This window comes from Mauremys reevesii, linkage group 4 (genome assembly GCF_016161935.1).
Source record: "Mauremys reevesii isolate NIE-2019 linkage group 4, ASM1616193v1, whole genome shotgun sequence".
Classification (NCBI taxonomy): domain Eukaryota; kingdom Metazoa; phylum Chordata; order Testudines; family Geoemydidae; genus Mauremys; species Mauremys reevesii.
This window is the reverse complement of record NC_052626.1, coordinates 37544330-37557223: the sequence shown is the minus strand read 5'-3', so window position 1 is coordinate 37557223 and position 12894 is coordinate 37544330. Positions and strand designations below refer to the sequence as shown.

Genomic DNA, 12894 nt, shown 5'->3' with positions numbered 1-12894 from the left:
TAAGAATGAGATACTGCCAGACACTGAGGTTCTAGAACAATTCCCATGTTTTAACTTCATATCCTGGATTTGGCAAAGGTGGTGTCACTTTATGTTTAGACTACATGGTCAGTAAACAATAATGAATAGATGGTGGCATATTATGGGTCTGCCTAGCCCCTTGTTGTTCAGACCACATGTTAGTCAGGTATAGCAAGCAGCAGAAGCTAAGAAATCTGGCAGGGATGCATGTGTTCTTAAATATTTCAAAACAAAGATCTCTTTAATCTTTTAGGATCTATTCCTCCTCTGTGGGACTCCTGAGCTCAACAGGCTCTCCCATTTCTTCTGCCTTTAAAAACATCACATAATAGGACCTAGCATGTTTCCTCATCCCTGCTGTTCTTTAGCCAGCTCATTCAATGAAATATCATGCCTCTAGGTCTTCCCAATTATATACAAAATCATAAGACTGGAAGGGGACATCTAGTGCAGTTCCCTGCACTCATGGTAGTACTAAGTATTATCTAGACCATTCCTGATGGGTGTTTGTCTAACCTGCTCTTAAAAATTTCCAATAATGGAGATTCCACAACCTCCCCAGGCAATTTATTCCAGTGCTTAACCACCCTGACTGGAATTTTCTCTCTTCATGTCCAACCTAAACTGCCCTTGCTGCAATTTAAGCCCATTACTTAAATGCTTAATGCCATTGCTCTTGTCCTATCCTCAGAGGTTAAGGAGAACAATTTACCTCCCTCCTCCTTGTAACAACCTTTCATCTACTTGAAAACTGTTATGTCCCCTCTCAGTCTTCTGTATACATCTACCTGAGTTCAGGATGCCAAACTGGAAGCCCACTCCCCATATTTGACCATTTTATAGAATTTTACATCTTCAACAGCACTGTACAAACAAATTAATTCTCACCACCTGTCTGTAAACTGGGACATACCATTATCTCTACTTTACACATGAAAATGTCTAAATTTGGGTACCTAACTGTAGGAGCATAAGCCAGTTTTTTAAAAAATGGTTATGTAAGACAGGTCCTTATTTAGACACCTAAATATGTAATCTGACTGATTTGGTGGCAATGACAACAAAGAGGCCAAATACTTAATTGTCTATAGAAACTGCCTGCTGGTTGTCCCAGGGCTCAGCCAGTTTGCTGAGAAATTTTCTGCAGTTGCCTCAGGCTTCACTTGAAAAGGTGATGTAGGTGAAGAAAACTACAAACAGCATCTCTTTTCTTTGGGTTCCATCAAACCCTTAAGAGCAGAGGCCCACATCCACTAAGGGACTTATGGGTTGCAATGCTGAGCATTGCAGCACACAATTTTTAGGCATCTAGAAAATCACAGAACACCACTGTGATCTACAAAGTTAGGCACCTAGGTTCCCTATCCAATTAATGGGAAGAGATAGGCACCTTAGACTGCAATCCACAAAGCCAGCACACTGCAGAGATGGGGCCGCTTAAGCTAGCCAACAAAAACCACTAACCAGAGGGACGTGTGCTGAGCCCCACCCCTCTCATGTAGATAGATGCCTAAGTCCAGAATGGAGGAGATGCCTAGCTCTGAGTTTGATCCATGAATTGGGGGAAGATAGGCATTTGGCCACTTAAGTTGAATGTGGGACCCAAAACAAAACAGAGGTGGCAGTGGATAGGGGACTCATCCAGGATGTGGAAAGTCCTGCTTCAAAACTCCCCTCCTCCTAAGGAGCACAAGGGTTTTGAACAAGTATCAGCCACCTTTCAAGTGAGTGCCCTAACCACAGGGCAAGAGATTGATTTTAACTCTTTTACTGGGCCCCAGATGTTGTGTGTGAACTCACCCGAGGGCTCTGATCAGGTGGGTCACCTCTCAGCAAGCCTACCAGATCAGCCCTCTCCCCCGACCCCCTGACTCTGGTGGCTGAACACCTATCGTTCTTTGTGAATAACTTTGGGTTTCAAGAGAAAGGTGATGCCTGTCATAGAACAGCATTGTGCATGCTCAGCCAGGAGATAGGTGCCCTGACACCTAGAGTGTGACTGCAGTGCACATGTCCAGAGGCAAAAACTTTAGAGCCTACAGGGTTAGACAGCAGCTGAACTGGAGTTTTGTGGTGCACAGTGGTACCTAAAAAGTAGGATTTAGGCACTCAAGTATCTTGATGGCTAGCATCCAGAGACAACAAATGAAAACAATGTAATAGTTAATTGACATCTGCAGGCTTTTCCCCAAGAATGTTACCTTCACTGTGACTTGTCACTGACTGGACCTTTTTTTTAAATTGCGACACTGCCTGATTTTCAAACTGTATGAAGTTCATACTCCAAACCGAGGAGAGTTCAAAAACTGATCGTTGTGGCATTTGAACAGCTCTGCTTCTTGGAGTTGGCCTTCTCTATAAGCTTGCTCAGGAAAAGGAGGTTCTTGTTACTGTGCAGTAGTTGGCTAGAATGGATGTATTTGAGGCGAGTTTCTTCAGTGTTGGTTGAACTATTGCATGATTGGAGAAAGGGAAGATTCGTTACTTGAATGAATGATGCATGGGCTATTTGTCATGAGTACCACCATGAGTACCACCAGTTGCTCATGACTTCACAAGTCAGGAAGAGAATGGTCAGAGTCACTGTTTAGTCTCGATACTCCTAGGGCATTCAATATTTCTTGATTAGATTATTTCCTTGAACCCCAGGAAAAATGAGACTGTTTGGTATAGGGGGAGCAGATCTATGCTATTTGAGAAGTCTTCCTGAATATGCACAATCTTTTCAGCAAAGTAGGATGATAGTTCTTCACAGTACCTAGTGCTGGGTGTTGTTCTGATGCAGTCTGTAGGCACTCAGGATTGAAGCAGTTTACTACCCTGGATTTGGTAATCAGTAGAGGTTGATAGGAAGATTCTATGTCCTGTAATTCTATCGCAACAGAGTTAGAGAAATTTGTTGTTTCACCCTGTGTTCCATTTTCCTCTATCAGCACTCAAGTTTCCTCCCTCTCTGCATCTGGCACAGGTTGTCTGAAGACCAAGATCATTGTAGATGATGGGCTGTTTGAGAGCTGATGACTCCTTACATTATTATAAGATTAGTAATTATGCTTCTATACTATCATGTTTTTCCTTACACAGAAGCAGTCAGTAAAGATAAACTGAGCATATAATTTTAGTAGCATGAACCTTGTAGTCTCAAACTTAAAAGTCCTTCTCTTTCAAAACATGAGACTCAAACTCATCATCTCAGATCAAGCTTACCAGTTGAAGCATAGATTGTTTTCCACCTTGTGAGACTGAGTGATTTTTATTATGGTTGATAACTATCTTCTCTTCTTCCTTCTCTTCTCTCAAAGAGAAAAAGAACAAAATTGATCCATGAAATAATGTTTAAAGCAGAAGCTGAAAGAGCTACAGACTGTCCTGCAAGTGCAGATCTTTGCCATTCAAATTTTACTTTCCTTTCCCCAGCTGCTTCACCACTATAGCTCCTCTGTATCCTAGGCCTTTGGACGTATAACAGCAACATTAACACTGTTATAGAGCAAGTAGTATAAATGACAGAAAAGATCATTAGACTCAGCAACAGGTGTCTTTCTAATTTGCAACATCCAGCAGGAAGACTTCAGGGAAAGAATGTTCCTTTGTCGATCATCTTTCTGCCACCTCCACAGTGTATCCAGTTGCTCTTGGAGATGGGCTGAACCAGATGGGTAAGTATTATCCAATGAAATCCCAAAGCATATTATCTCCTACATTACTTCAACCTTCTGCCTTTCAAATCAGCAACAGTACAGTGAGAATAAATGCCTAAGATGAGAGTTGGCAGCAAAGGCACTTTGCGAAAAATCACCTGGAAGAACAAAACTTGTGATTTTTAATATCACAGTATTTTACTTTTTCCCTGTGATTGTGCACCTAAATGCAGCTGAGAAAGAAGAGTGCAAGGAGGGTGGGGGTTAGAATAAGGAGAAAAACAACTTTCATCATTATAAAATCTTATCCTTCCTTACAGGGAAAGGAATTTGTTCTAGCTTTCTAATAATTTGTCACTATTTTCTGCACTCTCAAATTTTCAGCATACTTTTTAAAAATGTGGACACCAGAACCATACACTTCTACATACACTACATAGTAATGTTCTCTTGGCTTCACCAATGCTGTATACCTGTATACATCCAAGGATCATTAGCTTTTTTGCCAAAGCATTCCATTAGGTGCTCATGTTCAGTTGCTTGTCCACTGTGTCCAATAAATCCTTTTCAAAGTCATTGCTTTCCAGGATAGTCCCCCATTCTATAGATATTGGGTACATTCTTTGTTCCTAGATGTAATACTTAGGGCTGTCAATTAATCACAGTCAACTCATGTGATTAACTCAAAAAAATTAATCGTGACTAAAAAATAATAATCACAATCGCAGTTTTAATGGCACTGTTAAACAATAGAGTACCAATTGAAATTTATTAAATATTTTGGATATTTTTCTATTTTTTCTAATATACTGATTTCAATTACAACACAGAGTACAACAGTGTACAGTGCTCCCTTTATATTTTTATTACAAATATTTGCACTGTAAAAATAACAAAAGTAGTATTTTTCAGTTCACCTCATACAAGTATTGTACTGCGATCTGTATCATGAAAATGCAACTTACAAATGTAGTTTTTAGTTACATAATTGCACTAAAAAACAAAACAATGTAAAAAACTTTAGAGCCTACATGTCCACTCAATGCTACTTCTTGTTCAGCCAATCGCTAAGACAAGTTTGTTTACATTTACAGGAGATAATGCTGCCCACTTCTAATTTAAAAAGTCACCAGAAAGTGAGAACAGGCATTCGAATGGTAATAGCTGGCTCTGCAATGTATTTATGTGACAGATATGCTAAACATTTGTATGCCCCTTCATGCTTTGGCCGCCATTCCAGAGGACACACTTCCAATGCTGATGACGCTTGTTAAAAAAAATAATGCATTAATAAAATTTGTGACTGAACTTCTTGGGGGAGAACTGAATGTCTCTGGCTCTGTTTTACCCATATTCTGCTATGTATTTCATGTTATAGTAGTCTCAGATGATGACTCAGCACATGTTCATTTTAAGAACACTTTTGCTGCAGATTTGACAAAACGCAAAGAAATTACCAGCTGTGAGATTTCCAAAGATAGCTACAGCACTTGACCCGAGGTTTAAGAATCTGAAGTGCCTTCCAAAATCTGAGAGGGATGAAGTGTGGAGAATTCTTTCAGATGTCTTAAAAGAGCCACACTCCGATGCAGAAACTACAGAACCCGAACCACCAAAAAAGAAAATCAACCTTCTACTGGTGGCATCTGACTCAGATGATGAAAATGAATGCGTCGGTCCGCACTGCTTTGGATTGTTATTGATCAGAACCTGTAATCAGCCTGGACGCATGTCCTCTGGAATGGTGGATGAAGCATGAAGTGACATATGACTCTTTGAGCATCTGGCATGTAAATACCTTGCAACGCTAGTTGCAACAGTGCCATGTTAACGCCTGTTCTCACTTTCAGCTGACGTGAACAAGGAGCAGGCAGCATTATCTCCTTCAAATGTAAACAAACCTTTGTCTGAGCGATTGGCTGAACAAGAAATAGGACTGAATGGACTTGTAGTGTCTAAAGTTTTACATTGTTTTATTTTTGAATGCAGTTATTTTCTGTATATATTCTACATTTGTAAGTTCAACTTTCATGACAGAGATTGCACTACAGTACTTGCATTAGGTGAACTGAAAAATACTATTTCTTTTTGTTTTTTACAGTACAAAATATTTGTAATCAAAAATAAAGTGAGCAATATACACTTTGTATTGTGTTGTAATTGAAATCAATATATTTGAAAATGTAGAAAACACCCAAAATATTTAAATAAATGGTATTCCATTAGTGTTTAACAGTACGATTAATCGCACTAATTTTTTTAATTGCTTGACAGCCCTAGTAATACTTCTTTTGGAGTGGAGTCCTATCATCTAAAAATAAGCTTAATGATGCTGATACAAGGTAACCATTAGCCTTAAGAGATTTACATTTCACCAAAGACTAAAGATATGTCATCTGGTCAGATTGGAAATACTGACTTCACTAGTGAAATACATTTGCCAAAGCTATATGGCTTATGTTCAGAAAAAATGTTTGCATCCAAATCTCATCTTGCATTTCCAGTTCTTCAGACTAAGTATCTAGGTGTACTGGGCTATTTTATTAGCTTTTTTCCTTCACTAAAGGTCGTGATGTAAATCTTGCTTAGGTTACCAGCAAAAGAAGAATTTGTGCTAAATTTGAACCTCCAACCTCAAAATGAAAAGCTGACTTCTCAGAACAGTGAGCCATGTTAAATGGAAGAGACTACACAGCAAGTTTCCCTCAGTGATTAAAAGGGAAACACTTGTATTTTTCTTGCTTTGAATAAAATTCACTATATTATGAAAATACTTACAGAATCCTGTCCAAGTTAAAACAATTGTGTATGTCTAACTATTTAATGCATCAGAAAATAGTAAATAAAATGGCAAGCTTATTTTTTAAATAACATCTTTAATTAAAGTTTTTGCAAAGGCAAAATATTAAACTTAAAATAGGTCTTAGTACATCAAAATACTAAGTTCTCTAATTGTATTCCAAGCATGGCCTTTGAAACATAATATCCTGTATATCACAGAAGAGCAACCTTGATCTGCAATTGTACAGAATGAATTTTACAAACATAATAAATATATTTACCCCCTTACACATAACAGTATATGTACAACAGCAGTTGACAATAGTAGCTCAGAACAGCAAAAAAGGATATTCCCCTTCCCCATATTTTTATTATTACCCAATGCACACTGGAACAAGTGAACTTTAGATGGCTACACATGTAGCTAATCCAAAATAGTTCTTCCTGTTTAAAAAAGTTCCTTTTTGCCCTCAATATCCAATCCAAACTGAATTTTAAAAAGTGAACCATGAAAAAGAGTAGGCAACAGTAGCTTGATTTGCAGGAAAGAAGGCCTGGCTTGTACATATGCCCCAGGCACTCAGAATAATAGGAAACCAAGACTAAAGACACAAATGTAACAACATACAAGTTTCCCCATCTTCTGTAACCACTAAACTCAAAATCTGAAACAACTTTGAATTAAATCTTTATAAAAAATTGCAAAGCTGTATAAGGCGACCCAATAAAAATCCACAGTGTGCAGTACCCTAAAGCCATAGATCTAATTTTTAAACATTTTATTGCATTCTGCAAAACAACAACAAAGGAACTTTTTCAAATGGAAGACAAACTCCAAAGTGAACTCTAGTGAAAAGGGTCTCATTTTTCTCCTGCATTGGAATAACAAAATTTTATCCTGGTAGTGTTTTATGGTGACATAATTGCTTTTGGGTATTGATGGATGATACAGTTACTTTCACAAAACAAAACTAAAACCCAGCAAAGTTTACTTTACTCTTACACTGCATCAAAAATAGAAAAGGAAAAAAAAAAACACATTGATACAAAACTGTTATATTACATTTAGCATGTTATTTGTTCTTTTCCACCGACTGTGCTTCAGAAGCAAATCTACTCCCTTTGAGAATAAACCTGCAATCAAAAACTTTGTACTTGTAAAATCGTTGACTGTTGCTAGGGCAATTACTCAGGTCAAAAAGGAGCTTGTAATTACAATGCAGGAAAAAGGTGGATAAAACCTCAGACATTTTTTGCCACTAACACTGGGGGCAGGAGAGAATAAAGTTATAAATTTTATTTAAATAGTCCAATATAAAGTTCCTTATGTGACTAAGTCTCTATTATCTCCTTAGCAAACAACATATTTTATTCCTTTTCAACTTTGATGTTTTTATTAAATGATTGCACACACTAAAAAGCCGATATAATTAGAGCTGAAATGTTTATTTATGACTGAAGCACTGCAGGACATCTACTGTCTCAGGAATCCAATAGACCTAGAGTATCATCATGCTGACAAAGCAGGAATATCTGCAAATTGAGAAGGCACAAGACTCCCAACTTTGTCCAGTTGCTCTGTAAATTTCCATTAGCCCTGATGGTTAATATTTTAACCAAGTTATCATTCCCAGTTTTTCCATCTTAGAGTCAAAAAAGGTGCTCTGTTATCTGTGCAAATCTAAACATAAGCCCTCTTGAAACCGTTAATTGCCTTCATAATACTGAACTATTTAAATGAAAAAATCTATTTTCTACTTTCAAGAATTTTTTTTTAATAATTTAAAAACTATGAATATGGGAATCCCTTGCCCTCTGAAAGGAATGGTTTCTATGGAACCTAATGAAATGGTCTGTTCAATTACAACATTAAAACCATGATTAAAATTCAAGTACAATAATAAAATTAAGCAAACTACATTCTTACAGCAAGCTGCTACAATAAAATGAAATTAAAACATGCTTTCTGATTAAAAAAAGGAACACTTGACAGAGAAATAAAAGCACAGTTTGGTATGTTTATATTTGACTGGCTTTCAGAAGATTTCACAGGTACTTGTATTAAAAGACCAAAACCGTCATCTTCAAGCATACCATAATTAATTTGCAAGACACTGTGCATGTACAGATGGTTCTAAACATCCTTCAAGATTAACTAAATTTAAGTCATCTTTAAAGCTGTGGTATCCCTTAAAATAAATAAAGAAGCTAGGCAATGTCTGCTCTAAACATGTAGGTGAAGGACCCTAAATGTAAGAAGAGACTAAATATCTTGTACAGTAATCTGGGTTCCAGTAGTATAAACAGGAATCTGTAGCTAAAGGGGTTTCATTGGTTCATTTGTGCAGCATATGGGATTTGTTCTAAGTCCATAATTAAGTAATCTGAAAGGATATGAATATACTCATGATAGCCATCAACACTACTCAAAGATACACAAGAGAAGCAAGGGCAATAATTAGTTGATAAGTAATTGATTTCACTGTAATCACATATGCTTTAAAAGCACAGTGGCACATTAAAAAAAAACAAACACAAAATTTCTGCTTTGTACTGAGAAAAAAACAAAACACCACTCAGCTTGAGAGACCTTGAAGTCCAGAGCCAAATTTGTATACTAAATGATTACAGCATTAATTAATTAGTAACACCAGAAACTGAACTTTAATGACATTTACATTGTATGCAGACCAGGTGGTTTACTAATAAACATATGGCTCTACATGTGAATTAAGGACATTTTGTTCTATTTAGTGATACCACAGGTGCAAAAACATATGTAACTGCTCAGATTTCTTCCTTGCAATGTGCTGTGAATTTCCTGTAAGCTACTGAGACTATGAATGCACTTGGAGGTCAGTAAAGAAAGACAGGTAAGGGAGACAGAAGGCAGTTAATATACAGTGCTGATTAAATACACGTGTGATTTCATTAAAAACAATTTTAAAAGTTTCATTCTGCAAGAACAAAAGCCAAGAAGTAGTGGGTAAAGTCTCTGCTTCTGCAGTTCTCCCTAATTTGAGTTAAATTTGCCTTCTTTTCAGGTAGCTAGTAAGAACATTATTAAGTTGTAATGGGAAGCCACATAAAGCATGCTCATTCCTTCGTTGGAAATATCTGATCTATAATTCCAATTCCTCCTTCTCTGCTGCAGCAGGGACTCCATTCCTGAAAGCCTGATTGCAAGCAGAACCACCACATGAAGAAAAGATGTGTTTGCCCTCAACAGCAAAAGCCTTTTGCTATTTATGACATGTCATTTTCAGATCAGTGAAATTATGTTAGGGTTTGGCATATGTGATGACTTAATTTTTGCATTACCAAGACACACTATTTTAATTTTTTGCTTACATTACTCTAACAAAATAAACTATTTCCTCACTGATGCTTTCTTTTAAAAAGAACAAAAACCACCAAAATTGCATGTCACCTGGAGATTTTACACAGATTACCTGCAACACATCTTAACTTGTCAGTAAGAATATACTTAAAAATTACAGGGTATTTTACAATTAAGCTCTGTTTCCTGATTAGCAGAACTTCAGCTAAGGTATTATAAAACCTCCCCTTATCCAATTTAGTCATTCCTGTAGTATTTGTCCAACAGTATTCATGGATGCCTGGGCTGTAAATGTTGTAAGTGGTTAGAGGAATGCATTCACTAAGATCAGAATACCTGGAGTTTTCATTTGCAAGGTCTCCAAGACACTGATCTTTTAAAGAAGTGAAGGAAAGCTACCACAGAGTCCTCTGAGCGTCATCTGGCTGAACCACTTCAAATGCTGAGAATATATTTTAAAATGAAGTAAGTGGTTTGATTTTTCAGAAGGAGCTACAGGTGCACAGCACTTTTGAAAAGAAGAGTCATTTGTGTCAAATTGAAATGACTGGAAAATATAAGTAATCATTTTATATTTTGTAACTGCTAGGAATGAGAATTTGTTTATGGGAGAAGAATTGAGAAAAAAATGTAGTTAAAATTATACATGACTATAGCAGAATTAAAAATATTTTCGTTATACAAGATAATTAAAATTTATCACCTTAATTCTTACTCTTCTGTACAAAGCCTGCACGCCGTTCAAACAATATTCTGACCACCCTCACTACCAAAAGGAAGTGATCAAAACAAAGATTTGTGTACACATAAGCATTGTCAGATTAAGAGTATATCAAAAGGGAAGAGTTCCTTCAGTTCAGTGGCAGAAATTTTAAAACCTTAACCCAAGGGGAGGAAGAGGGAGACAAAGCCTTACATGCTAATTACCAGCTGCAGGTACCTGTCTATAGAATTGATAATTAAGATACCCCTAAGGTATCCCAGACAATGCTAGCTGCTACAGTCCCATGGCTTGCCCATTTGTAGTAGTGTCTATGTTGCCACGCTCTACCTTCGTTGTGGTAGTTTTGTTTGTACTGTTCTTTTCTGATGTGCAGACATAAGTTTTCGTTGAAGTTTATGTCCAGGTCTCAACCCTTTCTGATTTTTCTTTTTTTCTAGTTTTTTGTTTTAAAAACTTCACCATTCTGCATCTCCAATGGCTTTGGAAAATACGTAATCTCTTCCATTGAGATTCATTATGCCATCTTTGAGGTGAAACTTCCACTTGTTTTTACTTCTATGGATCTAAAAAACAAAATATACATACTGAAATAGTACTCTGTATCAGAAACAATTAGCAACTTCAAGACTAAATTGACAAATTAGGAAAGAAAATCCAGATAATGATTGGTCACATAACTGATCATTATATATGTATGGAGATCTAAACCCAGGATCTGACATAAAAAACAAAGTGTTATTGTACCTCTGGCAGCATTTGTGGCTCATTTTCTAGCCAAGGGCAAGTTCCCACAGGAGCCATAAATAAACCCTGTATCCATAATAATTGTGAAATCCAAGACACGTAACACATTTTACAGTAGACCGAGGAAGGTAATTTAATCTTTATCCATCTCTAACACGAATGAATACCCTTTTCCTGTTGGAACTGGGAATGTAGAAATCCATTTTTACAGTTTTACAGTAGAACCTCAGAGTTACTAACATCTCTGGAATGGAGGTTGTTCCTAACTCTGAATAAAACGTTATGGTTGTTCTTTTAGAAGTTTACAACTGAACACTGACATAACACAGCTTTGAAATTTTACTATGAAGAAAAATGCTGTTTTCCTTTATTTTTTAGTAGTTTATATTTAACACAGTACTGTACTGTATTTGCTTTTTCAGTCTATGCTGCAGCTTGTGTACTTCCAGTTCCAAATGAGATGTGCAGTTAACTGGGCAGTTTGTAACTCTGGTGTTTGTAACTCTGAGGTTCTACTGTATTAGGAATGCCTGATTAGTTTGCTTTTATTTTAGGTTTGGGTTTTTTTTAAGTTATGTCAATTATAAGCAATCTGTCCAGGGCCGCTTTTTCATCATGTATAGCAGTGGTTTTCAACCAGGGGGCCACAAGCACGTTTCAGGGGGTCTGCCAAACAGGACCAGCGTTAGACTCTCTGGGTCCCAGGGCAGAAAGTCGAAGCACCACAGCCTGGGGCTGAAGCAGAAGCCTGAGAAACTTAGCTTCATGGTGCCCCCTGCTTGCTACCCCTTAAAGCCAGCCCTGGCTTTTATATGCAGAAAACCAGATGTGGACCATGGAGTTTTTACAAAGAAGAAGTCTGAGAACCCCTGACGTATAGCATGCTTTGCCCTGATCCTTCCAGGTACTACTAGGGTACAAATAAGGGGAGATTTTCAAAGACAAGTGGGAGCAGGATGCCTGACTAGCCTTTGTGCCTTAGAAAAAAGTCTTCCCCTTAGGAAACAGTAACAACAAAGAGACAACTAAGGTAAAAGTATAGTAAAATAAAAATAGAATAAACTGGACTCTCCAACAAGAGAAACTACTAACTATGGAGACCAGTAAGAAAAAAGGCTTTCAAAACAAGTCACTACGTGAATTTAATTATCAACTGAATCACAAAAAAATTGAACACCCGGCTGTTCTCAGAATACAGTGAGAACAGTACAACTAAAAGCACTGATCATTCAATTTTGGCTGCAAGCTACATTAAGTATACATTTATCTCTTGTATATTTTGACTCGATTAATTAAATATGTCCACACAAGGGATATCGGGTATCTTGTAAAAATTTGATTAAAATGGTATGTTCTATCTTGGAGTCATCGTGGACAGTTCTCTGAAGATGTCCACGCAGTGTGCAGAGGTGGTCAAAAAAGCAAACAGGGTGTTAGGAATCATTAAAAAGGGGATAGAGAATAAGACTGAGAATATATTATTGCCCTTATATAAATCCATGGTACGCCCACATCTTGAATACTGCGTACAGATGTGGTCTCCTAATCTCAAAAAAGATATACTGGCATTAGAAAAGGTTCAGAGAAGGGCAACTAAAATGATTAGGGGTTTGGAATGGGTACCATATGAGGAGAGATTAAAG

General features: G+C 37.1%; 1 protein-coding gene across 7 annotated transcripts in view; it reads right to left on the bottom strand.

Moving 5' to 3' along the window:
* Positions 1–6527: 6527 nt before the first annotated feature.
* The window catches only part of GTF2A1 (general transcription factor IIA subunit 1), a 75431-nt gene continuing 69064 nt past the window's right edge, over positions 6528–12894 (bottom strand). For all 7 annotated transcript variants that reach the window (XM_039537080.1, XM_039537079.1, XM_039537081.1 and 4 more), the window contains one exon: positions 6528–11070. In XM_039537080.1, coding sequence (XP_039393014.1) covers positions 10963–11070 — 108 coding nt within the window. In that variant the 3' untranslated portion in view covers positions 6528–10962. The remainder of the gene's footprint in view (positions 11071–12894) is intronic.